The sequence below is a fragment of the Alexandromys fortis genome, unplaced genomic scaffold (genome assembly GCF_014885135.2).
Source record: "Alexandromys fortis isolate MF-2015 unplaced genomic scaffold, M_Fortis_MF-2015_v1.1 scaffold_186, whole genome shotgun sequence".
Taxonomy (NCBI): Eukaryota; Metazoa; Chordata; class Mammalia; order Rodentia; family Cricetidae; genus Alexandromys; species Alexandromys fortis.
Genome location: NW_026068067.1, coordinates 2,484,404 through 2,512,236, shown reverse-complemented (window position 1 = coordinate 2,512,236; position 27,833 = coordinate 2,484,404). Strand labels below are relative to the sequence as shown.

Sequence of the window (27,833 nt, the reverse complement as noted above, 5' to 3'; positions counted from 1 at the left end):
GATGAGGCTGGACTCCTGCTTAGCCTGCAGGAGGCGCTGCAGCCACCCAGGCTTCTCTGCCTCCTTCAGCTCCTGTTTTTCCAGAGCTCAAGAGGGCTGTGCCCACAAGAGGGAAATAGGGCTGCTTGTCAGCATCTTCAGTGAAGATGGGGAAACTGAGGTCCAAGAAGACACAAGACCCTGGAACAGCAGGGGCCCAGAACCTTGCCCTGAACTTTCAGAAGAGAGGCAGATAGGTCTGTCTACCCTTGGGGGAGAGGGGCCTGGCTGGTGAGGATGCCAGGGTTCAGCCTCCTGAGCCTGCCTTCAGTTTCCTGAAGAGCTAGCTTGCTCTCTAAGCTGAGAGGTGGCCAGGTAGACAGGTGGGAGAGCCAGGTGCCTGGAGGAAGTAGTGACCACATGGACGAGACAGACTGAGCCAAGCAGGAGGTGAGCTCTGGCTCCTAACCGTAGCTTCCAGGGCCTCCATGCCTATGCACATGCCCAGAAGAGAGTCCCAGCTGTCCCTTGACTCCATCTTTTCCCTTACTCTCCTCCCAGCTCCCCTTCCAAAACACAACTAGGAAGCCCTTTGCCCATTCACCCTCCTGGTGTTGATGGGTAGGGGAAAGCCTGGGGCCGTAAGGGCCACCCCAAGGCAGGTGATGACAAGGTGGATAACTGGTTGGAGCAGATCCCCAGATGTGCAGCTGCGGGGGGTCTGGATCAATGTCCTGTGTAGCTTCCCACCCTGAGCAACAGCAAGTCCATGGGTCTCAGGTCAGCACCCATCCTTGGGCCAGGCCTGACTCCCTGTATTCCATACAGTGCAGGTATGTGGGGATGGGGAGCCTCTGACTCTAGGCCAGTTTAAATCTCATTCAGATAGGCTGAAGACGAGGTCCTTCTCAGGGGTCCAGAGACACCTAAAGCAGTTTTAAGGGAAGATTCCAGCAAAATCTAATTACTACTGCTTAGAATTGGTGTAGCTACCCGAGTAGATCTGGGGAGAGCCACAGGAAGTTTGTCCTGACAATGTCTCCACATCTGGCCACATCTGGTGCATACTCAGATGCTTTGAGGCAGACTGGGCCAATCTCCTGGCCTCACCAGGCCCCTTTCCTGTGTCCCTTATGGAGAATGAGCTCTATAATTGAAACCTCAACCTTGAAGTGTCTCTAAGGGCCCCAGCTTCCTAAGCCAGTCTGTGATCCTACCTAATAAGACCAGCAACTTGAGATTGGTATGTGGGGTTGGGCCATGTAGGCATTCAGGGAGACCTGGGAGCCAGGCCAGGCCCCCCAGCTGGGTGATACAAAGTCTCTGCCACATGCAAATGAGTGAGAAAGGCAAGTACTGGCTCCAAGGGCCCAGAATCTATTAGAGCAGCACCTGGTACACCAGAAACAGTATCAGTACCCACAGCCCTCTCTTTGATAACCCTTGTTGCCATGTAACCCTTCAGCCCTGTGGGGGGCTAGGTAACCTCTCTGGACTCCTACCCCTTGCCCACTGCCAGATCCCAGGAAGATAGACCTGAGGCCTTGGTTCCTTTAGGCTCTACTGGAGACTGAGAACATGGCCGCCCCAACCTGAACTGCTGAGGAACAAGCTAGGCAACATATAGGGGTAGGCCAGATGACAGCCCAGCTTGGGTGAGACTCTTAGCTAGTGTGTCCTCTCCACTTCCCTGCTGCCCCATGAATCACTTAGCAGTATGTGTACGAAACATGACCTGCCTCTGACTGATAGCATCCCTGGGTACCAGCCTTCCTTCTGCGCTGCCACAGCCCCCTCGCAGCTTGCACGAAGCAGATTGCTTACCTGAGGGCATGAAGGCGGTCTGAGCTCATGGCAGGGATTAGCTCCCCAAGGCTGCAGGTATAAAGCCACCTGCATGCTCTACTGCTCCCGCAGTGCTGGCCTCCTGGGCCTGCTGGACAGCAGGGTTGGGAGCAGGCAGGGGCACCATGTTCTATGATCCTCTCTTCTTGGCTGCCCGCCAACATAAGTACCTGCACTTTGGGCTCTAAGCGCCTTGCTACCTCCCCTCCATTTGGGTAGGGGAGGAAGGCTTGGGGCACTTTTGACCACCTGTCTCCTAAGAAGCCAGGAGAAGCCCAGTGCCTTGGCCCCTCCTGAGCTGTCAGGTTTTGAGCCAGGGAGAGGGGGTTTAGTCCACTCCCTGTCCATATCCATGGTTCTGTTTGTGTGGGAAACAGGCTCCTCAGACATACAACTTCAGAACAAAGAAAATCAGGGGCCTCACTCCAGATATCAAAGATCCTGGGTCCTCTGGGTCCTCATCCCATCCTGCCACGTTCCTCTGATGGATGCTAGGAAAGGCCAGGCCGTCAGAGAGACTTACCTAGATCTAATCTCCATGGGAAGTAGAAAAAGACCAGATCTCCCGAGTAAACTGGGAGCATGGGGGCCTTGGGGGAGGAGAGAGGCAGCGAGGGGAGCAGAGAAAAATGTAAAGCTCAATAAAAACCAATTAAAGAAAAGAAAAGACCAGGCTGGACTTGGAGAGGCCAGGTCCCATTGAGGGTGGACTACAGGCTGCATCGTCCTCTACTGCTGGACTCACTGTTGGAGAGGCAGAGGCAGCACTGACTTCCCAACCTCTTCCCACAGAAGGTGCCCTGCGAGCTAGTGAGACTGTGTCAGAGGCCAGCCCCAGTTCCACAGCAAGCCAGACCGGTGTCCCCACCCAGGTGGTACAGCAGGTGCAGGGCAGCCAGCAGGTAGGACATGGCCTTCGCTGGGGAGAGGGGAGGCAATCTCCCCATTTTTCCCGCCATGAACATCTGTTTACCTGTCTCATCAGGGTATGGCAGTAGCCACCCTCTTGGTAAGCAACCCTAGTTCAGCCCCTTTCTTCTGCCTCCACAGCGGCTGCTGGTCCAGGCCAGTGTGCAGGCCAAGCCAGGCCACGTGTCACCCCTGCAGCTTACCAACATCCAGGTGCCACAGCAGGTAAGGCTTCTGCTCTAGCCTCCCAGGGTAGAGAGCCAGTGCCCGGCTGCCAGCCTGCCTAGCTTTGGGCAGTGCTCTCTGCAGACAAGATCAGATACCCTAGGGGCTGATGTCCAAGCAGCCTCAGGAGTATTGTACTTATACTGAGAACTGGGGAGGATTGATAGCAGGGAACCTGTGGGTCCAGCCCCAGCCTCTCACAGTCAAGTCCAAGAAGGCCACAGTCTGGTACTGGGGCCTTTGACCATTTCTAGTTTGTCAGCTCCTATTTGAATTGTGCTAGAATACTGACGCTGCAGCCCAGCAGGGGGCATATTACATGTGCTCTACCACGAAGCCACACCCCAGCCCAGGAAAAATATGTGTTCCTCTCTCTCTCTTTTTTGTTTTAGGGGGGTGTTTTGAGATAGGGTCTCATGTGACCTGAAACTCTGTACGTTGTAGAGTATGACCTTGAACTCCTGATCTTAGGATTGCAGGCATGCACCCCACACTGGGCTCTAGATCACATTCCACTTGCCTTCTGAGCCAGGAACCAACTCTGGCTTGGCTGATTGGTTTCAGGGCTCAACAAGCCCTTCACCACACATGAGCTTGGGTGTCACCTGCTATAGAGTAGAGCCATAATTGTGCTGTGTTGGGATGAGGGGCAGTTCCTGAGCGCCTAGAACGTTCCTAGTGCTTAGGTGCTCAGTGAGGTTGCTAGGGACTGGCATGGGGCTCAGAGGTGGCAGTGGTGTCTGTGAGGTCCAGGTTCTATTCCTAGCACAGGAAAACAACACCAGAAGCTTGGCTGTGGCTGGTAATGCTGGTGACCATGCTTGTTTTTCTCCCGACTCCAGGCTCTCCCCACACAGCACCTGGTGGTGCAGAGCACAGCACCGGGCACAAAGGGTGGCCAGGTCTCCCTGACGGTGCACAGTGCCCAGCAGGTGCACTCCGCCCCTGAGGTAGGTGGTGCCACATTGACATCTTCCCCTGTTCTAGCCATGCACCCCATATTTGCCTCCTCTACTGGTTTTTGAGACAGATCTCACAATGTCATTCAGGCGGATACAAAACTCCTGGCTCTTTTGTTTGCTTGTTTGTTTGTTTGTTTTCTTTCTTTTTTTTTTTCTTTTTGGTTTTTTAAGACAGGGTTTCACTGTAGCTTTGGAGCCTGTCCTAGATCTAGCTCTTGTAGACCAGGCTGGCCTTGAACTCACAGAGATCCACCTGCCTCTGCCTCTGAGTGCTGGGATTAGATTAAAGGCTTGTGCCACCACCACCCGGCCTCAAAACTCCTATGTAGAGCAGGCTGACTCCTAACTTTGGATCCTCCTGTCTCAATCCTGATTGCTGGGTTGCAGGTGTACACCACAGTGCCTGGCCTCACATGAAGAACTGAATTTACTTGTAGCTCCTGAGTCCTAGCTCCCCTGCTCCATGGACCCTGGGTGGGATTATCTAGCCAGTGCCTGGCCCTGCAGCTGAGCTAAGGTTGAGAGAACTGTAGTCCAGAAAGAAAAGGAGTCTCCTCTTCCACCTTCAGGGTGGATAGAGTCCTTCATTGGGGCCTTGAAACACACACACACACCCCAGTAAGAGTTTGGAGGTCACAGGCTGGAGGCAGAGGCAGGTAGATCTCTGTTAGTTTGGGGCCAATTTGGTCTACACAGTGAGTGGTCTACACAGAGGTCACCAGTGCAGGCCAACAACTCCACCAGCAAGACAGCCTGACCTATTACATAGTGAGATGTCTTCAAAACAACAACCTAAAAAAAAAAAAAAGAATACAGGGCCAGATGCCAGGCTTAGCTGAGTCTTCTGGCCTTGCAGCCAGTATTTTCTGTGTCTAACAGAGCCTTGCATGTGTGGCCACATACTCACATTCGAGAGGCTGAAGCAGGAGGATTTCAGATGGGATGCTAACAAGTTTGATACCGAGACCCTGTCTCAGAAAAAGCTGATGAAATCCGCCATTCATCTGCACCCTCTTATCAGAATTACAGTTTATCCTAGCACTGCATGCCCCAGATCAACACAAGCCCACCCACTTGTGTGGCCCAGGGACATGGGGATCAGAAGTGCCCACTGCACTGCAGCACATGGTGGGGCAGATGTGACGGTAGAGACCACGTTGTTACTCCTGTACTGGAGGAAAGCTCCCAGCCCCTTCCTTCTCACCTTCTCTGCACCCCTTCTGATTATGGAAGCCACAAGTGGACTTTGATCCCCGTGGGAGGATTGGAAACCCTGCCGCTCCTCCCTACAGAGGCTTATGCTTACGGCTGCTGTGGGATGTTTCACCCTCTCCAAGGGGTCCTTCTCAGGCAGGTTTGTTAGGGCCTAGGTGCTCCAAATAGAACCCAGGCCAGCCCTGACACTGTTTCTGTTTGTTCTCTTACAGAGGTCACCAGTGCAGGCCAACAACTCCACCAGCAAGACAGCTGGGGCTCCTGCGGGCTCTGTGCAGCAACTACAGGTCCACAGCGTCCAGCAGAGCGTCCCTGTCACCCAAGAGGTGCCTGGCCAGGGCGGGTAGTAGCTAGGGCTAGGGGTTTAGGCCACGTAGCCATCTCTGTCTATGTTCCTGACCTGTTAGAGCCAAGCACATGGTCCAGTTCCAGCCTACCATGTGGGCATGTGACAAGAGTCTCTGCTCTATCTAGATTCAGTGTCCCTGGCTGTGACACTTGTAAAAGTACCTCAGAGGTCACGTTCTGGCTTTGAAAACTCACACTGGTAGGCCAGGGAGACGGCTCAGTGGGGAAAGGACATTGGCTTCCAAGCCTGACAGCCTGAATTCCATCCTTGAGCCCTGAATGACAACAGGACAGCCAACTCCTACAAGTTATTCTCTGACTTCCACACATGCCACACACACACTAAAGAAAGAGAAAAGAAAACCCACCTCGGGATGGCTGGGGGTGTACTAGGTAGAGCACTTACCCATCATGCCAAGGCCCTGGGTTCCATCTTGATTCTGCCACACCAATGTGTGCAAGAACACACATTGGCCCCTTTATGCCAGTTTACTGGGGGGGAGGGGGGTGTTTACCAAGGCCAAGTACTTGTTTATTCTTGAGGTGTCAGGGTGAGGCCTTGGGTTTTTAATTTTGTTTTTAATGTGTATGGGTGTTTTGTTTGCATGCATGTCTGTACCATGTGTGTACCCAGAAGTGGAGCTAAAGACAGTTGTGAGCTGCCATGTGGGTGCTAGGAATTGAACTTGGGTCCTTGGGAAGAACAGCCAGTTCTCTTAACCATTGAGCCATCTCTCAAGTCTACCATGCTCAGGATGTGCCCAACCTTCCAGAGGAAGCCAAATTCCCCAGTGCCAGCCACAGTGGCCCGAGCAGACCAAGAGGCAAGGGTGGTCTTGTTTGTCCTTGTTAACTGCTTAACTTTTGGGATTTTTGGCCTCAAAAAACAGGATGAGACAGATTTTGTGTGCCCTCATAGTTTAAGCTACTTGAGAGGCTGAGGCCAGGAGAGCTCAACTTCAAGGCCATCTGGGCAATGTAGTCAGACCCGGATTCAGAACAAAAATTGAAAAAAAGTGCTGGGGATTTAGCTTAGTGGTAAAGGGCTTGTCTAGCATGCATAAGGCCCCAAGTTCCCCACTAGTAGGCTGAAAAATCGGCCAAAGACATAGAGACTCTTCCCTAGAGGAAACAGAAACCGCCCAACCCAAAGGATTTACAGATCTTCCCTGGGGCTAGACTCACTGAACCTCCAGATAGCCAAGAGTCAGGCAGTAAGGAACCTGGAAGGCCTGTGTTGCTGGACCCCACAGGGAAAGGCTGCCCTCTGCCTGGGGAAATGGCAGCCTTTTCCCTAGAGGGCTGATCTGAGGTTCCCAAACACGCATGGGACTTGCTGCCATGGTTACCATGGTTACCATAGTCCGACTTGCCTCTTTTTTTCCCAGAGGTCAGTAGTCCAGGCCACTCCACAGACCAAAGCTGGCCCGGTACAGCAGCTGACCGTGCAGGGACTGCAGCCAGTTCACGTTGCTCAAGAGGTGCGTGTCCCATCTCTCTGTGTCGGGGCAATCAGACTGGTGCTGGGCTGTGGTTGGGGGTACAGGCACCAAATCCCGAGGGAGGAATGGAGCCATCTTGGGGCCCGGAAGGGCGGAGACAAATGGGAGATTTGAAGGCCTGCGCAAGTCAGGCTTCCCTCGGGCCCTGGGCTCCATTCTGAATCCCCATCCCGGCACCTGACCGCTCAGGACAAGGGGCTTGTTAAGAGAGGTCTGGATTTGAATCCCGCTTCTTTCTGATCCTGCCCAGTCCATTCCTCACGTCCCTAACAAGACACCAGGTGGGGAATCTTCAGCCGGGTGGCCGTGTGCACACAGCCCGGTGACCCCCCAGTGTCTCTGTTTGTCCTCCAGAGCTCAGGCAGTCAGTTTCCCGCTAGGAAGGCAGAGCAGCGAGAACCCCGGCCCACGCCGCCGCCGGAGCCGCCGCCCCGGCCTCCCGGGCCCGGGCCAGCGTGCTGTGGCAAGGCCTCGCAGCTAGGCAGCCCTGAGCAGCCGCCGCCCCATTACGAGCCGGGCGTGGAGCAGTGGGTGGAGCTGGTGGGCGTGCTGCCCCCACACCTGCTCCTGCCGCAGCAGAGGGTAGTCTTCGAGCCACTGCCGGGGCTCTCGGCCCGAGCCAGCCCCGACCTGAGGGTCAGGATCCACAGAATACCCCAGGTGCTAGTGTTTGGCACCGCCCTCAAAGTAGGTGGCGGCGAACCGCGGACGCACAGCGGGGGGTCGGAGGGCGGTCGGGGCGGGGCGTCCTGCCCGCCTCTAAGCCAAGTCCAGGCCTCAGGCTCCGCCCCTGCAGTTGAAGGAGGGAGGGGTGAGACATCTGTCCCGCCCTCCAAACTGCTGTCAGTCATTCCAGGTTCTGCCTCAGGAACTGAGTCCCAGGCTGCGCCCCTGCAAATCAGGGTTGGGGGGTGGAGGTGGGCTATCCAGTACCCGCCCCTAAGGTGGTGTCGGTTATTTCCGATTCAGTCCCGTAAACCGATCCCTCCAGGCTCCACCCTGAATATTCTGCTTGGGAAACTTTCAGGTTTCCAGAAGCCCCTCAGGCCCTGTTTTTAATTAAACAACACACACATGTGCCTGTGTTTTCCACCTTCCAAATCCATTGTAGAATCCTATCTCGCGTCCCTTCCCTTGCCCATCAGCATCTGCAACCTCTTTGTTGTTCCCAACCAAAGCAGAGAATCCCAGCACCTCCCATTTCTCAGCCATAGCTGAGGCCAAGGCCCGAGCCTTCCCTCTTCAGTTGGCACCTCTGGCCCATACTGTTCAGAGAACCCTGATGCGCACCCTTCCACCTGGGGTTTATCTCGGGGTCAGGGAGACTGGATGTGGCCAGCGCTGACCCACTGCCCCGCTCTTCCTCCTGCTTCAGGTACAGCAGCTGCAGCAGGTGCCTGTCCCACATGTGTACCCCAGCCAGGTGCAGTATGTGGAGGGTGGCGACGCCAGCTACTCAGCCAGCGCCATGTAAGTGGACAGAATGACGGAGGGAGAGCGCAGATCTGCTTAGAGCGCCAGACCACAGCTCTAGCTCCCAACTGGCCTTCAAGGCTCCGGTGGTAGCCTTACCCACCTCCATGGGAACTTCCCAGGGGCAGCCACCTACCTGGAATATAAGCTGCTGGTAGCAGAATGGACACTGGCCAGCTGGGAAGGCTCCTCCGCTAATTACAGGCTGTGTGGTTAGATGGCTTTCTGTTTTAGAAGGAAAAAGGAAAAGAACATACATGTATGTATACATATGATATATATATATATTTATACATATATTTTTACAATATAAGTTTTCTTTTTTGCTAGGGGGTGGCACACACCTTTAATCCCAGCACTCAGGAGCAGAGACAGGCAGATCTTCGTCTTCTGCTCCCTCCCGAAGTACTGGGATTAAAGGCGTTCACCACCACTGCCTGGCTAGATTTATCTATATTAATCAGGAAAAAGCACTGGGGAGACAGGATTTTTTTTTTAACATTGATTTATTTATGTGCAAGGGGAAGGCATGTGTGTGTCATGGTGCACATGGAGCTCAAAGAACAACCCAAGGAGTCTGTTTTCTCTCCATCCCATGGGGTGCCAGGGGTCAAACATAGTTCCTCAGGCTTAGTAACAGACACCCTACCTCCTGAGCCATCCTGCTGGTCTCCAGGAAGATCTTGAGTTGAAGGCTAGTTCACACAATTAGGTCCTGTCTCCAGAAAGCCAAAATATAAAAGAAATGATCCATTTCTTTTTTCAGAAACACAGGCTGACTATTCTGTCTCAAAATTTTCCTTGGGGGCTGGGGAGATGACCCTGAGGTCAGATCTCAAACCTACATAAGAGCCTGGCATGGTGGCTGGCATGCATCTGTCACCCCAGAGCCATCTTCCTGGCCCGTGTGTGTGTGTGTGTGTGTGTGTGTGTGTGTGTGTGTGTGTGTGTGTGTATGTATGGACAGGGTGTATGTGTGCGTGCGTGTGTGTGCATGCACCATGTAGTAAATGCAGTGTAGAGACCAACATTGGAGTCTGTTTGCTATGTGGGATTTGGGACTCAAAACCAGGTCTTCAGGCTTGTTGGGTGGCACCCCTGCCTACTGAGCCATCCGCCTGACTCAAATTTTCATGTCTTAATCACTGACATTTTGAGAGGGCTCCAAGATTGAAACAGGTGGCTCTGCCTGTCCCCTCTCCACAGAGCCCTCTACCTGCATTTAGGGTGGTCTTTTGCTGCCATCCAAACCTCTTGTCTCTGCTTGTCCACTGGTGCCTGGTTTAGGAGGACGGCCAGGCAGCCATCTTCATTCCCCTCACCCCACCCTAGCCCTCTTTAGTTTGCAGCCTGCTAAGATGGGCCAGGTGTTATTGATGTCTTCCTGCGGTTGCAGTTGAGCTGCAGCTTGTGTTACAGGGCAGTGTCTCAGTACATGCTCTAGGTTGAAGGGCAGCTCCCTGCTAGGAAGAGGTAGGCGGCACAGGCGCTCCTCTGCCTGCCCACAGTCCTCTGGGTTTCCCTCCCCTGAACCCAGAGCTTACTTGTTGCTGGAGGCAGCATGTGTGTATTGTACTTGGCACTCTGGACCCCACCGTATCTCCTCCACTTCCGCAGTAAGGGAAGTGACACTTGTTCCCGACTGCTGCCGCATAGGCCAGGGTAAGTCACCCACAGAGGGCCCGTGAGGTGGCTCAGCAGGCACATGCCTCCAGACCTACGACCTGAGGTAAAGCTCCTGGACCCACGTGGTGACAGGAGAGATGCAGCTCCCACAAGTTGTCCTGTGACCTCTACACATATACCATGGTTCGTGTGTGCCCCCTCCAAGTGATAAATAAATATAAAGAAATAGTCTTTAGAAAATAAACAAGAAATGGTTGCTCATTCAGTGCTCAGGCCATCCCCATCCCTTTTATGTGAAGGTGGCCACCCTGGTGCTCTGTGGCTTCTCTGGTCCTCCCCTGGAACTCCTACTTCCTGTGCAGGGCTCACTGATCATGGCCTCATGTCTGATTCTTGCAGCCGCTCTAGCACCTACCCCTACCCTGAGACGCCGATCTACACACAGCCAGCAGGCACCAGCTACTATGAGGCTTCAGGCGCAGCCCCCCAGGTCAGCACACCGGCCACTTCCCAGACTGTGGCCAGCAGCGGCTCAGTGCCCATGTATGTGTCCGGCAGCCCGATTGTTGCCAGCTCCTCCAGCAGCGAGGCTGGGGCCAGCAATAGCAGCGTGGGTGCAGGAGGCAGCGGGGGAGGTGGCAGCAGTGGCAGCGGCAGTGGCAGCGGCGGCGGCAGTGGAGCAGGCACCTATGTGATCCAAGGCGGCTACATGCTAGGCAACGCCAGCCAGTCTTACTCCCACACCACCCGTGCCTCACCAGCCACAGTAAGTGATGCAGCCCTACTTAGAGGAAACAGGAGGTGAGCACTCGGGGGTGGGGCGGAGGGGGCCCTGGCTATAATCAGGGTCGTGGTCCAGTGCTCATCTGACCCGGGAGTCCCGATGTCCCATACAGTGTAACCTTAGGTGATGCTCATGAGCTGTGTGACACTCTGGGGACAACTCCCGAAATGTCCTTAATCGGAATTGGTGGTGAGATGTGGGCTCCTAGAATTAGTGTTGGTGGTGCTGAATTCCAGCCCCAGTCAGGCCAGCCAATAGGAACCGTGAGTTGGGTCAGAACACCTGTCGTCGTCTCCCCCACCCTCCACAGACACATCCCCTACATACCAGGGCACCCTGGTTGCTAGTCTTCACTAGTTTGTTTAGTCTGTTTTGGAAGACTCTGCTATGAACCATGTGATTTCACAGCCCTGTGGGTCCTCAGGTGCTGCTGCTTAAAATGCACAAGTCACTGGGTGAGGTGGCGCACGCCTTTAATCCCAGCACTTGGGAGGCAGAGCAGACCGATCTCTGTAAGTTTGAGGCCAGCTACAGAACAAGTTCCAGGACAGCCAGGGCTACACAGAGATACCCTATCTTGAAATACCAAACCAACCAAAAAACAAAAACGAAACCCCACACATGCCAGTAGAATGAGCAGGTTCTGAGGAGGCAGAGTTCTTCGAGCCTGGGGCAGACGTCCCTTGCCCTGTGTGCCGTTGGCCCACATGACTAAGGGCACTGAGAAACTGTGTTGTGTGGTTTTTTGGTTTCTTTTTCTTTTTCCAGGTACTTGTTTTGAAAGAATTTAGATTCGCAGGAAGCTATAAAAAGTACACCATGCACTGACTGGGTGGCATGGGCCACGATCCCAGCACTGGGCAGTCAGGAGCAGGCTGGGAACACGTGGGAAGCCAGCCGGGGACACAGAGCATGGGTTTCTTTCTGTAGACACACAGATTGCCGAGGCGGCTCGGCAGATAAAGGCACTGACTGCCTGAGTTCAGTTCCTGGAACTGATGTGGTAGGAGAGAACCGGCTCCCCTGACCTTCACATGCATCCCGTCCTCACAGAATAAATAAAGGAACATTTAACAAGAACAGTGAACAGAAAGGGGCTAGGAAATGGCCCTGTAATCAAGGGCTTGCTGTGAAAGCGGGAGGTTCTGAGTTCGAGTCCCCAGCACCTCTGCAGGGTTATAACCCAAATGCGAGGATGGCAGAGGCAGGGAGGTGCCTCATAGCCAGCCAGACTTTAGTGAGAGATGCTTTCTCAAAAAACACAAGGTGGGGTGGGGCTGGAGAGATGGTTCAGTGGTTAGGAACACTGGCTGCTCTTCTGGAGGACCTGGGTTCAATTCCCAACACCCACATGACAGTTCTCAATTGTCTGTAACTCTAATTCCAGGAGATCTGACACCCCCCTTCTGGCTCCTACGGGGGGCCAGGCATATATGGTATACAGATATACATGTAGGCAAAACACTCATACATATAAAATAAAAACAATAGCAGAAACAAAGCAGACAGCAACTGGGGAAGACAGCAGCTGTCAGCCTTTGGCCTGTGCACACATGCTCCTGCCCCGCACCTCTTCCTGTGTGTCCGCTCATACGAACCCTTAAACGCACACATAAATAAAAAGTTCTAATAAAATGCGCTGAGAAGTGCACACTGCACACTTTCCTGGGCTCCCTGCTCAGTCCCACTTCCCTAACGGACAGCATCCAATCCAGAAATCTTAGTTTGCTACCAGGGGTGGTTTCTGTCTACTGTTTTTTAAGACAGATCCCCCTTTGTAGCCCAGGATGGCCCTGAATTTGTGATCCTTCTGCCTCAGTTCCCCAATGCTGGGAGTACCACGCTTGCTCTATGTGATTGTAAATGTGGAGAGAAACCTGCCACAGCAGGATACATAAATAAAGCAGGAAGGCTTGCCTGCCTGTGTGAAGTGCTAGGTTCTGTCGGAGCATTGTGGGAAGAATGCAGGCTGTTTTACCCTCAGAGATCTCATCACTTCTTATCTGCCCTCTTGCATCTCCCCAGGAACCACGGATCTCGTACCTGTCTCTATGTCATTTCTAGATGAACTCCTAGTCTGTGACCTCGGGAGACTGGTTCTCATTCCTCGTATATTAACAGCTTTGTCTTTAAGTAGCTGCAGGTGGCGAGTGTATTGGTCAGTGCTGTTCTAGAAACTTTGAAAGACTGTAGTTCCCAGGAATACTGTGACAGGATGTGTGCCTTACAGCCGGCCAGGGTGGCTGTCCAAACCACAGTGAACGTAGTTTCAGAGCACACAGCCACACGGTCTCAGAGGATGCCAAGGACTGTCAGCACTGCCCTGTCCTCTCGTGTACCCCAGGTCCAGTGGCTCCTGGACAATTATGAGACCGCCGAGGGCGTGAGCCTGCCGCGGAGCACCCTCTACTGCCACTACCTACTGCACTGCCAGGAGCAGAAGCTGGAGCCAGTTAATGCCGCCTCTTTCGGCAAGCTCATCCGCTCGGTATTCATGGGTCTGCGCACGCGCCGCCTGGGCACCAGGTTTGCCCCACCCCTACCCTTAGCTGCCCTGGGCCCCAAGGGCATATACTCTCTACCCATATGACCCACCTCAACTCCAAGTGGTCTCGAACCACAGGGCCAGAACCCCTTGCTCACTCCACGCAGCCCTACTTCTTGTGCCTGCCTCCAGCATGTTGCTCCTGCGGCATCTTCCTGTACTTCCTCCATCTCCTTACTCGGTTACCCCTTGGCCTGCTCATCACTCTTCCAGTTAGTAGCTCAGGCATTGTTACATGCATTCATCCATTCGTTCATACTGTCCTTGGTGATGTACTTGATCTTTGTCTCAGCTTTCTCATGTCTGTCCAAGCTTTCAGGAACACCCTCCGAAGGGTCGGGGTAAACTAAGGCCTCACATGCCCTTACGACCAACAGCCATGCGCTTGCTTGGTGTCAGAGTTGGCAGTAAGCGGTGACTCCTACTGCCCTGTCCTCAGTCCTGGTACCTGATGTCCTTCCTTCTTCAGCTCAGCAGGGTACCTTTTTCTGCCCAGGCCCCTAAGTGAGAGGAAAGCTGTGTGAGAACCCCAGTATCTTGCCCAGCTGGTAAAGCACCTCACCTCTTCTTCCCAGGGGCAACTCTAAGTACCATTATTATGGCTTGCGGATCAAAGCCAGCTCGCCCCTGCTGCGGCTGATGGAAGACCAGCAACACATGGCCATGCGAGGCCAGCCCTTCTCCCAGAAACAGAGGTAGGAGCCTCCTGCTCTGGAACTGAGCAGGAGCTGCCAAGGCGGCTATACCATACCACTTGACCATACCCTAGGCGATTCTCATCAGCCTGCCCATCCCCCCACCAGGTGACTTTTCCCTTCCAGGTGACCCATCACTTACTACCAACCACCCTCCATCAGTCCTCACTGCTCCCCATCCCCACCCAGCCCATTCCCTCAAGAACCTCATCCCCACACAGCTGGGCTTACCCCCCCCCCCCAATCAGGTGGCTTAACCCCCTCATCCCAGCTGGCCCATCACCCCACCAGCCACCCCACTACCCCTTCCCCTCCAGGCTCAAGCCCATCCAGAAGATGGAGGGCGTGGCCAACGGTGTTGCCGTGGGGCAGCAGAGCACAGGGCTGTCAGACATCAGCGCCCAGGTGCAGCAGTACCAGCAGTTCCTGGGTGAGAGCCGATGGGCAGGGCAGTGCAGCCTGCCCCGGGGACTCAGGAGGGCCCACAGGGGGAGTCTGTCTTTGTGGGATTGTTCTATCCCCAGAAACCTTCTCTAAGATCTCCCAACCCCATTTTGTGGGTGGGCGTTTAGACAGGGTTTCACTGTATAGTCCTGGCTAGTCTGAAATTCACGATGTAGACCAGGTTGGTCTCCAGCTCACAGAGATCCACTTGCCTCTGCTTCCTCAGAGCTGGGATTAAAGGTATGCGCCACCGTGCCTAGCCCACCCTGTACTTTGGAGACGAGGTCTCACTGTCTAATCAGGGCTGACCTAGAATTTGTGAGTCTTCTCTTCAGCCTCCACAGAGCTGGGATCCCAGGGTGTGTACCATCCCGTTCCTTTCTGTCATGTTTCTGTCTGTGCACCCAGCGCAGCCTGGTAATGCTGAATCCCACACCAGCAGGTAATGCCTTGGATGGCCCAACAGTGGTCCCCTAACATGACAGGCGCTCCATCCACCCTTGTTGGTCTTCAGCTCTGTGTCATGTGACTAGTAGTAACTGAGGGCGCAAGTGTAGGCCAGGGTGTGTGTTCAGTTTCTACATGCACAAAAGATGCAACAAGGGGAAAACAAGGCCTACTGGTGACACTGTCACATGGCCACACGCTGACACATGCTAACCCTGACCAGGGTCCCTGTGGTATTAATAGGGCCTTTAGACACCTGCTTGCTTGGCAGGGAGGCTGCCTGGCACTTGGTGTCTAAGGACCAGTCAGAAGCAACACTCAGCAGGACAAGCATGTCATATGCTCTGTGGAGGAGGCTATGGGGCCTTGGGCCAGTAGCTCACCCTACTTGAGCCTCATCATCCACTGCATACATGGGGATGACACATTGGGAGGAAGACAGGTGACTAGGACCCCGAGGCAGAAGGAGAGGTTGGCAGGTGGACATGGCCTCATGTTGCTCCTACCCCTAGATGCCTCCAGGAGTCTCCCTGATTTTGTTGAGCTGGATCTCCAGGGCAAAGTGCTGCCTGAGGGCGTCGGCCCTGGGGATGTCAAGGCCTTCCAGGTCCTGTACCGGGAACACTGTGAGGTAGGGCAGTCAGATGGTGAGTGAGTGGGTGGGTGGGTGCACCAGCCTTGAATGCAGCTGGCTTCTTGACAGGAAGCCCCATGCTGGCCCTGCCCCATTCCCATTGTGAAGTCCTATCCCTGCAGGCCATTGTGGATGTCATGGTAAATCTCCAGTTCACACTGGTGGAAACGCTGTGGAAGACCTTCTGGAGATATAACCTTAGCCAGCCTAACGAGGCACCACCGCTGGCCGTGTGAGTCCCCAGGGCTTGGAAGGGGGTGACCCCCACATGTAGGGGTTACATATGCCCTTGACTGGACTTTGGGTGGGCTCCTACAGGCATGACGAGGCAGAGAAGCGGCTGCCCAGAGCCAGTCTGGTGCTCCTCTCCAAGTTCCAGCCCGTGCTGCAGTGGACCAAGCGCTGTGACAACGTGCTGTACCAGGGCCTGGTGGAGATCCTCATCCCTGACGTTCTGCGGCCCATCCCCAGTGAGTGCCAGTGGCTGTACCTCTTCCCAGAAGGCGCCCCTATCCACCCTGACCAGCACCCCCATCCTCCACAGGTGCCTTGACCCAAGCAATCCGGAACTTTGCCAAGAGCCTGGAGAGCTGGCTCACCCATGCCATGGTGAACATCCCTGAGGAGATGCTGCGGGTGAAGGTGAGGGCTGGACTGGGCAGACGGGCATTGTCCTGTACTGTACACCTTCTGGACCCATTGCTGAGAGGCTCCTAGGGTTTCAGCACTTAAAACATTATTGATTGATTGATTGACTGACTGACTGATTGGTTGAGGCAGAGTCTTATTTACTATGTGGCCCTGACTGGTCTAGAACTCAGTGCTGGGATTAAAGGTGTGCCCCACCATGAATGGTGGCCACACCTGTAGCTCCCGTGCAAGGCCAGAGACCCCATCTCGAAACAGTAAAACCATATGAACAAGCTGGGCGGTGGTGGGCACGCCTTTAATCCCAGCACTTGAGAGGCAGAGGCAGGCAGATCTCTGTGAGTTTGAGGCCAGCGTGGTCTACAGAGCAAGTTCCAAGACAGGCTCCTGTCTCAAAAAAAAAAAAAAAAAAACCCAAAAAAAAAAAAAAAAAAAAAAACCCAAAAAAAAAAAAAAAAAAAAAAACCCAAAAAAAAAAAAAAAAAAAAAAACCCCAAAAAAGAAAAAAAAAAAAAAAAAAAAACCCAACAACAAATGGAAGCTCTGCACCTCCAGCCCGGAGCTGGGTGTCTGTGTCACCCTCACCTAGACAGAAAGACAGGGAGAGCTGGCGAGCGTAGCAGGTACAGAAGGAAGGCCTTCAGATTGGTGTGCGTTCTTTAAGGGCTGATGGCAGAGTGGGGTTCATGGTGACGGGCACCATCATGGAGCAGGGGTCCAAGGCTGCTCTGATTGAAGCAGTAATTTATGCTTGCATATAGAGCTCAGTGGGACAGCATCTGCCTTGTTTGTGCAGGGCCTTGGGTTCCAGCCTCAGCACCAGAGGGGCAGGGCTTTGTGTTATGCCATTGAAAGTGGCATGAGGTGACATGAAGAGGCATAGCTGTAATCCCAGCACAGAGGATAAGACAGAAGGAACACCAAGGGTCTGAGCCTGCCTCAGAGGGGGAAAACCAAAAACACCCCAGTTACTTTGTGCTTGGCAGTGAATCTCAGTGCTGGAATACAGACTTCGTATGAACATGGATCCACCACACACACACACACACACACACACACACAGTAAAAAATGCCAGGGCCAGGGAGATGGCTCTGAGCGTAAAGGTGCTTGCCTTCCCTGCCTGATAACCTGAACTTGTTCCCAGACCCTCATGGTAGACGAAGAGGTCGACAACCTCAAGTTGCCCTCTGACTTTCATACATGGGCCATCACACAAACACAAAATAAATAAATAGAAAAATAGCTGGTGGTGGTGGTGCACGCCTTTAATTCCAGCACTCAGGGGGCAGAGGCAGGCGAATCACTGAGTTCAAAGCCAACCTGGTCCAGAATGGCCAGGGCTACGCAGAGAAGCCCTGTCTCGAAAAACCAAAAAATAAATAGAAAAATAATAGTCCCAGTGGGCACAGCGTGTTTGACCCACACCAGTACTGGAAGTCCACCCTTGGTCTCCAAACAGAAGCGGTAATGCAACCCTTCTGGCTTTAAGAAAGGGTTTGGGTAGCAACAGGTGAGTCTGGGCCAGGCAAGGTTTGTGTGGAAGCCACTAGCCTACTGTCTCCCGTGCAGGTGGCAGCAGCCGGCGCCTTTGCACAGACGCTGCGGCGCTACACGTCACTCAACCACTTGGCACAGGCAGCGCGGGCCGTGTTGCAGAATACAGCGCAGATCAACCAGATGCTGAGCGACCTCAACCGTGTGGACTTCGCAAATGTGCAGGTGAGCGAGTACCAATGGGGCTGGGACGGGGCAGGGTAGAGGGGCACCGGGCGAGAAAGCTGAGCAGCTGCTGCTATGCTCCAGGAGCAGGCCTCGTGGGTGTGCCGCTGCGAGGACCGTGTGGTGCAGCGTCTGGAGCAGGACTTCAAGGTGACGCTGCAGCAGCAGAACTCACTGGAGCAATGGGCAGCCTGGCTGGACGGCGTCGTGAGCCAGGTGCTCAAGCCCTACCAGGGCAGTTCAGGCTTCCCCAAGGCGGCCAAGCTCTTCCTCCTCAAGTGGTCCTTCTACAGGTGCGCGCCTGTCCTGCGGGCTTCTGGCCGGGGGCGGGGTGGGAATAGGGGTGGGAATCCCAGTATGTGTATGAGAAAGCCTTCCTATAACGGTGTGCTTGTAAAGAGTTGTGAGCGGGTTAGGGAAAGCCCTGTAGCTCATAAAAAGACATTGGGAAAACAGCCCTGCAGGCCTGACAGTCTCTTGGTCACTTCCCCCAGCTCCATGGTAATCCGGGACCTGACCCTGCGTAGCGCTGCCAGTTTCGGCTCCTTCCATCTTATCCGGCTGCTCTATGATGAGTACATGTACTATCTGATCGAGCACCGTGTGGCCCAGGCCAAGGGCGAGACCCCAATCGCGGTCATGGGAGAGGTGCGCCCGATGAGGTACTGGGTGCATGGGTAGGCTCCAGGCAGTGGAATCCTAACCTTTTTCTTTTTCTTCCAGTTTGCAAACCTGACCTCCTCGCTGAATCCCTTGGATCCTGACAAAGGTAATAATGCATGTCCCCACCTAGGACCTGGGATCCAGGGGTGGGGACGCTGACAGGGAGGCCAGGTGTCCCTAGAATTTCACAAGTCTTTCGCTGAGCTGGGCTTGCTCCCTGTCCTCCAGACGAGGAGGAAGAGGAGGAAGAGGAAAGTGAAGATGAACTGCCACAAGACATCTCGCTGGCAGCCGGCAGCGAGTCCCCCGCGCTGGGCCCAGAAGCCCTAGAGCCACCTGCGAAGCTGGCACGGACTGACACACGTGGCCTCTTCGTGCAGGCCCTGCCCTCCAGCTAAGCCCGAGACATCCCTGCCCCATCCACCCACCCACCCACCCGCAGCTACCGTCCCTCCAAGGGTCAGGGTCAGTCCCTCCAAGCCAGGGTCCGGTCCCTCAGCTTTTGTGGCTTCACTGTCACCCTTCCAGCCCACACCAGAGCTGGAGAGGGTCCCTGTGACAGGGAAGGCCAGGGGAGCCTCCCCTCACTTGGAGCTGATACAATCATGGGCTGGGCTGGGCAGAACTGAAGCTGCAAACCCTGACACAAAGACGTGCCTTAAGGAACCTGCCCAGGTGCCCTCTCTCCTGCCCCAGCTCGTAGCCCTGTCCCCCTACACCACCCCAGAGGGCAGCAGGCTGGCTCCTCCCCTGCGAACTGTTAACTTATTCTGCTCTCTGGCTTTGCACAGCCTGCCCGGGCAGACCCGAGCCTGGTCAGGCGCAGGTGGGTGGCACTCGGGGACCCCCCACTGTCAGCAGCAGCAGTCCCACTGCTCCCCTTTCTTGGTATAAGTGCAATTAAAGCTGTGGGTGTCGCACCTTCTCCAGAGCTGGGTTCTCCTGGCCCCGCAGCCCAGAGAGGGGCATATTGTGAAGGGCCCGGCCTCCAGCTTCCAAAGAGGGGCATCCGGCTGGCTGCAGGGCCAGGTGCTCCAGACCAGAGGCCGTGCCCTGCGCCTTCCACCCTACCGGCTTGTGACCGAAACCTGCTCCCAGAGATGCTTCTCCTGTGCCGTGCCCCTGACCCCTGTAACTATTGTGATTAGTGAGTGCCGCTTGAGCGGAGTCAGTAACTCGTTGGGTTTTTTTCCAACCATCATGGCCTTATCCGTTCCCGTTTTCTCAGTGTCTTCAATCTGTGATAGATGTTTATGAAAAAAAAAAGGAAATCCGGCCTATTGTATAGAAATCACTATTTTGTGTGCTCCGCGTGCTACAGCTTTTGGGGTGGTCCTGCACACGCCCCATGGGGCCTCCCTTCCCAGTGGTGAAAGTATCCACGCGCGTGGTAGTTTAGTGTGCTGTTTTCTACCTTTTTGTAGTCTTTCTTAAAACAATAAATACTGCTGTGATCTTTGTCTACTGATGACTATCAAGGTGGGGTGTGTGTGTGTTGAGGACAGAAAGAGGACACCAGCCAGGCTCAGAAATAAAGCATTTATTTAGTACATGAAGAACAAGGCCAAGTGGCCACAGGGTTCCCACCCCAGGTAAGGGAGGCTGGAACCACTGGGTCTCCCTAAGGGGCTACACCTGCAGCCAAGGAAAGAGGCCAGAGCACAGGAAGCAGGACTGGGCTTTGCTGGGGCAGGCCAAGCCTAAGAGGCCCCTCCCTCTGCCCTTTCCCAACTTAAATAGGCATAAATAAAGACACATCCAGACTCTCGGGGCCACCAGAGGCTGCTGTACCAGTCCCATCCCGCAACCTAACACTAGTGCCAATTGTGGCCCCTGTAGGGCCAGCCCAGGAAGGCGGTCCTCTCCCGGGCCCGCGGAGGTAGTTGGAGTCAGGGTCCAGGGCGGTCAGCCCTCACAGCACAATCCACGTGTACCGCTCACTGTCTGCCAGAACCTTCAGTGAGCACCCTGCAGAGGAGGACACAGAACCATGATCGACTTGTCCAGCCCTGCAGAAAACCTCCATGGCCTAACTGGACCCAGAAAGTCCCAAAACAGGCTCCCTTTTCCAGCTATGGTTATACCCTGAGTAAGCCCCCAGCTGGATGGCACTCTGTCTATGACATCCCTGGCACGTCCAGCATGCCCTCGAATCCAGGGTAAGACAAGAGTAGTGCCCAATCCCTACCTTTATGCAGCGCCTCGTTCGTCATCCTGTTCACATAGCGGCCGCTGCTCTCCGGCACCAGCCATTTCATGACCATGTCTACACAGCTCTTTCGGTAGGAGCTCCAGACACTGCCACTGGGGGCCAGGGAAATGAGTGAAGAGGAGCCTTTCCTGCCAACCAGCCAAGCCTCCCTGGCACCCACTCTTGTCCTGCCTCACCTGGTCTGCCCTTTGACCTCGGTTAGGTCACCCACGCTGACTGTCTCAAAGATGCCCGTGCTGAGGTCCCAGGCCACCTTTAGGCTGGTGTGATAGGTCTTTGGTCTGTGGTGGTGGAGGACAAGAGGATAGGCCAGTGAGATCCTGCACTGCCTTGCCAATGCACCAGTGCCAGGATGGGCATCCAGGTCTTGTCTGCTCACTCTTTACCCCTGTCCTGAAGGGTCTGTGTATGACCACCATGTGAGAGTTAGCCAAGGGCCCTGCCACTTACCGGAGCTGGCCCTCCTCAGTGGGGGCTGGGAAGGCTAGGAGCAGCAGGCCAATGTTGATCAGGACCTGGTTGGTTTCTGGGCAGACCTGGGAGCAGGCAGTGACAGTTATAGACGAGATCAGAGAGTGGGAACACCCCAGCCTCCTGCTGTGCCCTAGTCTCACCTCCAGGATGACTATATCATAGTCACTGAAAGAGCAGAACTGGTGACCCCAGGTGGCATCGTGGCGGATGACCTCATTGATGACATACTCAAAGTCCAATGTGAGCTGCTCCACTGTCAGGTACTGGCCCTGGTGACAGACGTCAGAGAGCCAGGGGTAGGTAGTGCCAACCACCCCACAGATACTGGGTCACCTATGGCCTACACCATGGCTACCCACCTGCATGTCTGTCCGCTCTCGCATGGGCCGTAAATTGCGGCCACGGAGGTCAGTCACCACAAAGGGCAGGGAGATCTTGTCATCCTCAAACTCTGGGGAGGCAGGAAGAGGGTAGGAGCAGGCCAAGGGTCCTCCTGGGACTGCCCCATCCCAGAGCCTGTCCCAGGAAACCCCCTCACCATCCTCAGGTTCTGTCCCTTCCCCAGACCGCAACACATAGTGCAACTTGGTGTAGTTGATGTAGCCAGGCTCGGGGGCAGATGCCTCTGAAGCAGGAGGACTGTCCCTGGGCACCACTTCCCCACTTGGGGCTGGTGGCTCTGAGGATGGGCGGCAGCAGCTACTTGAGGGCCCCAGGCCTGAGGGCAGCCGAGCTTCCTCCAAGGTACCACCCTTGGCCTCTTTGGCCCTGCGGAAGATGTCAGCCACAAACTCCTTGGCCTTGGCAATAGCTGGTGAGGGCTCAGGAGCTCCAGAGGGCCGAGCTGGGACCACCTCAAGGCCAGGGCTGGGGAAGGCAGGGGCTGCCTCAGGGCTCCAAGGTCCTGGGGAGCTGGGTGGAGCTGGGGGCAAAGCTGTGTGGTCGTACAGGATTTGGCAGAAACTGCTGTCACCTGCAAGAAGCAAAGCGTGAAGGAATGTGTCATCACAGTCCAAGCTTACTCTGGCCTGCCTCAAACCTGGGTTATTAGAAACCCTCCTGAAAGAGCCCCCTGGAACCTTTCCTGTCCTGAAATCAGTGTTAAACTCTGGAGTTCAGAAACCACACATACTCTGAACACAAAGACATGCATGAATTCAAGACTTTTAAAGAATATGCTGGGCTAGAACCCAGAGCCTTCACTCTCCCGCTGAGCCACCTGCAGCCTCAAACCTCACCTCTGAACAAGTGTTGTGTTACTCAGAAAGGACACTGCAAATGAGATGCCCTTGGGGTGCAGATCACAGTGAGGACCAGCAAGAGTCACCTAGGTGAATTCTCACTGTGCGACCAGATCAGCATAGGCAGACAGGCCACAGGAGTGGGGGTCAGCAGAGGAGTGCCATGCCTCTCCCTCTAAGCAGCACCATGCCCCTCGGAGAGGCTACTACCTAACAGGCCATGGTGGGACACTTTCAGGAAAGAAGGTATTGAAAATGGCTTGGCATACACTTATATGCTGAACACCAGTTAGGGACAAAGCTAATACTGATCTCCAGGCTAAGAGTCTTCAGTCCTGCCTTCAGCCTTGTGTGGGAGGCTCATGGCCAACAGTCAGGTGGCAAAACATTGGTAAGGGTTATGTCTCTCTCCCAGAATGGCAGAGGTGTCCAGGGCAGGGCTGACTCTGAGGACTGAGTGCCCCATCCTCTGCTGGCCAGGCTGGTCACATGCACTTTCCTCTGCCTCGTCCTTCCCCTGCCCCAGAACAGTCATTTTAATGAGAATAGTCCTCCCCAGATCAAAACATGTCATCAGTTTATCCAAAAAGCCACACACAGCTATTGATCTCTCTTCTGTGTCTGTGTCCAGCTGTGTTACATGGATGCCATGTCCTTTCTGTGGACAGGAAAGGAAGGCATCAGGAGGCCCCTGGACCTGAACACACACCTGAAGAATTCAGCCTTTCTCAGAGGAGGGGAGTCAGCAGGGCAGAGCTGTGGGCTCAGACTCACGGACCCTCACTCTATTCCTGCCAGACAGTGACATCATACCACTTCCTATTATGCCACTCTGTCAAGACACGGAGAAATGGCTTAGCAGGTCAAGGTACCTATCACTAGGTATGCGGACCTGGGTTCAAATTCCTGAACCCACATGGCAGAAGAGAATCAACTCCTGAAAGTTATCCTGACGTACATGACATATGCATGTGTACACACTCATGCACAGAGACACACAAAAATTTTTTAAGTAATAAAAAGTTAAAATGCACTAGGCATGGTGGCACATGCTTTTAATCATAGCACTTGGGAGGCAGAAGCAGGCAGAACTCTGTGAGTTCGAGGCCTGGTTTACAAAGCTAGTTCTAGGATAGTCAGGGCCGTTACATAGAGAAACTGACTCAAAAAACAAAAAAAGTAAATAAAATGCAACTTAAAAATTAAAAAATAGAGAACACACCACAAGACCCAGGTGTGGTAATACACACCTTTAATTCTAGCACTCAGTAGGCAGAGGCAGGGATCTTTGTGAGTCTGAGGCCAGCCTGGTCTATATGGTGAGTTCCTTCCAGGACAGCCTGGGCTACACAGACATTGTCTAACAAGAGGCACCACGCCATTTGTTACTGGCATTCCCTGACACCAAGGCTGCAGGGAAGGCACCACTGGCTATGGAGGCCTCGGAGCACTACCCGATGTCAGACCACCAACACTCTATGAACATGGTCTCTCTCTCACCACCAACACTGTATGAACATGGTCTCTCTCTCACCACCAACACTGTATGAACATGGTCTCTCTCACCATAAACACTGTATGAACATGGTCTCTCTCACCGTCAACACTGTATGAACATGGTCTCTCTCACCGTCAACACTGTATGAACATGGTCTCCCTCTCACACAAACTGCCCAAGGGAGCACTGCTTAGGACAGCTCCCTGTCCTCAGAGCACAGTAGCTGAAGCGCACTCCATCATGCCAGGAAGGAACATAGCCCTGCATGTATGTGCTCAGGGTCTCCAAGCGGAGCTGCCACAGCAGTGCATCCTAACAGCAGCAGGCTACCTGCCCAGCGCAATAACCTCTAGCCCCACTACTGCTGAAGCAGCTCCTGGGCTGACAGACTACACTCAGGCAGTCACTGAACATGTCAGCCCCTTGGAAAGTTCTAGTGCACAGTACTGAGGTGATGGCACCAGCTTCCCCACCTCCCAGCTCTGGAGCCCTCTCAGCCAGGTCTCCTGGTCCACCCTGTGAATAGAAATGGGCCTACCTGCTGAGTGGACAGAGACAGCGCAGGCCACCAGCGAGTAGCTGGTGTTGAGCAGCACCACCTGATCCTTCTTGAGTTGGAAGGCGGGTTGGAAGGTGGGAAAAGGGTACACCACCTGGTACTTGGTATGCAGCATGAAGCCATGCCGCAGACACTGTGCGCTCGGGTCCCCTGCAGCAAGACACACTATAGCTCACTTGATGCCCTGGCAGGGGTCCAGCGGCCACGTACCCCTCCAGGGCCCCTGACGCCTCACCTGGGTGGGCACGACTGACATCCTGGCAGGCAGCACAGCGACCCCGAGGCGGCACAGCCACAGTGCTGATGTAGATGTCACGATGGTTCTCATCACTCATCATCATCATATTCATGAGCATCCCATTGGCTGAGCGGGTGCTAGGGGTGGCACACCCTCAGCCTGAAGCCCATCTAGGGGCTACCAGCCCACCCTGCCTGCCCCGCAGCCACCCTGCCTGCCCCCAGTCTCACTTGAAACCGAACACGATGACCTTGGAAGCGTCGCTAGGCCACTCACACACAGTCAGGTACAGGTCACTGTAGATCTCCTCATCCTGGAAGAGCCGCACCTGCCGGACCTGAGCGGCACGCTCAGTCAGTGTGAGGTTAAGCAGGGATAGACAGGGATGGAAGGAAGATCTACACCAGAACCAGGCTACAAAAGAATTCCCTTCACAAGTGGCCCAGGGAGACCTGGGCCAAGAGATCCCTGCCAGCTGGAGAGAACCTGACTGAATATATTACCTCCCTGCTCCCTCTAGGTAATGAAGCCCACATGCAACAGAAACTGAAGTAATAAGGGGCAGGTGTCAAGGATAACGCTTATGCCACTGCATCAACCTGTGTAGCTGTAAGAAATTTGCCTGCATCCTGACCCAGGCCAAGGGTGTCAGAGGCTATACATGTTCCTTGAGCCAAATGAAATGACCAGTTTAACTGCAAAGTCAGCAATTCCACAAGGGTCGCCCCACTGGTACATCACTGCCATATCATACACAGGATACAGGCTGAATGATGCAGGAGCTGCTGAGACCTTGCTGTCTGAAGGGTCAGCCCAGTGCAGGGCCTCCTGAAAGGGAAGGCCTAGTCCTACCAGCTTGAGCTTGCTGTGGACGTTGAACTCCCACCAGTAGAGGTGGTATATGTAGAAGGAGAAGTCGTCATCCCCGCTGCTGCTGGTGTAGGAGAGGACGTAGCGGCCACACTTGGAAAATCCCAGGAAGATATGGCTGTGGGGCAGAATGGGCATGGGGGGCAGATGAGGGTAAGCTCGCGGCCCAACCTGCCGCCCCCCAGCCTGACCACAACCTCACCCTGCATAGAGAAAATCCTCATCTACGATGCTCTTGAGGGACACGCAGACCCTGGGGGGCAGCTTCCGGAAAAGCCGAGGTGAAAGCTGCCCACTGATCTGGGGAAGAGACAGCCAGAGCTCGTCAGTCAAGTGGCTCCCTACCTCCTTACCAGAGGCAGGCTGGGCAGCCTCCACAGACCACTGAAGGGGCAGAGGGAGACACAAAGGCCACGTGACCATACAAAGCACCCTCCCCCCACGGAGGACTCCTGCACCCCAGTCCTACCCTGTGGATCCAAAGCCCTCCCAGCCTAAGCCCAACATCCCCTCCCTGTGGAAAGATCCCCTCCCTGGGCCACCTGGCTCCTTCCTGAAAGCTGACATGAAAGAGTAGAGACCAGGATGTAGGGCCATTTGCCTGTTCTCAGCCCACACGGGGACCCATTTCTTTTTCACATGTATTTATCGTGCAAGCTACAACCCACGTGTAGAGGTGAGGACAATCTGCAGGACTGGGCTATCTCCTTTCACCATGGGAGTCCAGGGGATCACCCACGTCATTGTCATCGCATGACACGGAGCCATCTCACTGGTCCCTGAGCCTAAAGCACCCAGTATTCCCAAACTGTCTCCAATCCATTATTAACCAAATCCTTTTCTTAACTAACTGCAAACTGTCACACCCTAAAACATCGCCAAGGAAGGATTTGAGGAAACTGACAGGCATGAGCTGACCACGGGGGAGCTATTTTGGCCTGCCTTCAAGAAGATAGCCATCTAGTGGGAAAAGAGCTACAAGGGAAGGGCTGGCGCCCTGCCCTCAGTTCATCTCAACCCACAAAGGGAATGGTTTTCTGTCGGCCAAGTCTTCCAGAAAGGATATAACCCTTGCCCAGGGAGCGCCCAGGCTGAGTCCTGCCCAGGGAGCACCAGTTAAAAAGGTGGAGGCACGGTTTTGCCCTCACCCGGCTCCTAATTTCTAGTGCACGTAGACAATCTTGTTCCACTGCTGCCCACTTAACAGGATATTCCCATTCCTGTCCTTCCAGGTGCCCAACTCTGGCGAGGGAGACAGAGCCCTGATCCAGGGGCTTCCACTACCCTGGAAACACTCCTCCAATCAATGAGCGAGGCAGACCCAGGTGCACGAACTCCGAGACGGTCAGAGCTGGGACAGAGGGGGCACCAGGCACTAGACGCCCAGAGCCGGCAGCAGGAACCTCGGCAAGGGAGCTGGGGAGTGGGGCGGCAAGCTCCAGTAAGGGGCAGCGCTTCCCTTCCTCCAGATTCCTCGGGCGGCCTCAACAGTATCCCGCCCAGCCGCCTCCATCCCTGCTGCTTCCTCCATGATTCGCCCCGGCCTCCTCCACCCGAGCCCCTTCCCCGATGCTCTGGCCCAGCCGCTTTCATCCAAGGCCCCCTGCAGGTGACCCGCCCAGTCTGCTCCATCCATGTCACCAACCTTCGCCACCCCAGCCCGCGCCTCGGCACCAGCCGCAACCCCGCCATCCCCTCCTCATCCCCACCGCCCGGCCCGCCCAGCCCCCTCCCGGCCCCGCCCCCCACCCCGCCGCGCCGCCCTCCCTCGGTCGCCTCCCGCGTCCCCTCCTCCTCACCACCGGGCGCGCTCGCCTCAGGCTCCAAGCCTCACCTTGACCCGCTCCAGCTGCTTGAGGACGTGTTCCCGCCGCCGCCCCGCCGCCCGCTTCCCCCCGGTTCCCCCAGGGCCGCCGCCGCCGCTCCCGGCCCCGCTGTTCCGCTCCGATTTCGAGCTGGGCGCCATTTTCACCCCCTCCCTCCACTTCCGGAGCAACCGGTCCCTTGGCCCCGCCCCCTCCGCTTTCTGATTGGCCGTTCTTCATCACAGAGGCCAGCCGGTTGGGTGACAACCGGC

The 27,833-nt window shown here is 54.9% G+C and overlaps 2 protein-coding genes across 4 annotated transcripts in view; one reads left to right on the top strand and one right to left on the bottom strand.

Moving 5' to 3' along the window:
* The window catches only part of Rfx1 (regulatory factor X1), a 30,014-nt gene extending 9,886 nt beyond the window's left edge, over positions 1–20,128 (top strand). The window contains exons 3-22 of one of the 3 annotated variants that reach the window (XM_050120736.1): positions 2,617–2,726; positions 2,875–2,958; positions 3,801–3,908; positions 5,348–5,461; positions 6,872–6,964; positions 7,340–7,672; positions 8,361–8,455; positions 10,484–10,850; positions 13,213–13,394; positions 13,989–14,108; positions 14,426–14,538; positions 15,512–15,630; positions 15,756–15,865; positions 15,952–16,103; positions 16,178–16,275; positions 17,852–18,001; positions 18,086–18,294; positions 18,496–18,649; positions 18,725–18,770; positions 18,893–20,128. In XM_050120736.1, coding sequence (XP_049976693.1) covers positions 2,617–2,726; positions 2,875–2,958; positions 3,801–3,908; positions 5,348–5,461; positions 6,872–6,964; positions 7,340–7,672; positions 8,361–8,455; positions 10,484–10,850; positions 13,213–13,394; positions 13,989–14,108; positions 14,426–14,538; positions 15,512–15,630; positions 15,756–15,865; positions 15,952–16,103; positions 16,178–16,275; positions 17,852–18,001; positions 18,086–18,294; positions 18,496–18,649; positions 18,725–18,770; positions 18,893–19,062 — 2,927 coding nt within the window. In that variant the 3' untranslated portion in view covers positions 19,063–20,128. The remainder of the gene's footprint in view (positions 1–2,616; positions 2,727–2,874; positions 2,959–3,800; positions 3,909–5,347; positions 5,462–6,871; positions 6,965–7,339; positions 7,673–8,360; positions 8,456–10,483; positions 10,851–13,212; positions 13,395–13,988; positions 14,109–14,425; positions 14,539–15,511; positions 15,631–15,755; positions 15,866–15,951; positions 16,104–16,177; positions 16,276–17,851; positions 18,002–18,085; positions 18,295–18,495; positions 18,650–18,724; positions 18,771–18,892) is intronic. The other 2 variants (XM_050120738.1, XM_050120739.1) reach the window with 2 other exon arrangements.
* A 61-nt stretch (positions 20,129–20,189) lies between these two features.
* On the bottom strand, positions 20,190–27,722 carry Dcaf15 (DDB1 and CUL4 associated factor 15). Its single transcript, XM_050120740.1, has 13 exons — positions 27,591–27,722; positions 25,959–26,056; positions 25,739–25,874; positions 25,117–25,223; positions 24,884–25,023; positions 24,628–24,798; positions 21,889–22,323; positions 21,710–21,801; positions 21,491–21,619; positions 21,327–21,412; positions 21,053–21,157; positions 20,853–20,968; positions 20,190–20,632 (listed from the first exon to the last, which is right to left on the bottom strand). The coding sequence occupies exons 1-13, from the start codon at positions 27,720–27,722 to the stop codon at positions 20,577–20,579; spliced, it is 1,803 nt and encodes a 600-aa protein (XP_049976697.1). The 3' UTR covers positions 20,190–20,576.
* Between the last annotated feature and the right edge of the window lie 111 nt (positions 27,723–27,833).

Excerpts from the sequence above, each read along its gene's own strand:
- Dcaf15 (XM_050120740.1), bottom strand. The coding sequence starts at position 27,722 with ATGGCGCCCAGCTCGAAATCGGAGCGGAACAGCGGGGCCGGGAGCGGC. Across the intron at positions 21,620-21,709 it reads GAGAGCGGACAGACATGCAG|GGCCAGTACCTGACAGTGGA; the intron begins GTGGGTAGCCAT and ends GTCTGTCACCAG. Across the intron at positions 20,969-21,052 it reads GAGGTCAAAGGGCAGACCAG|TGGCAGTGTCTGGAGCTCCT; the intron begins GTGAGGCAGGAC and ends CCTGGCCCCCAG.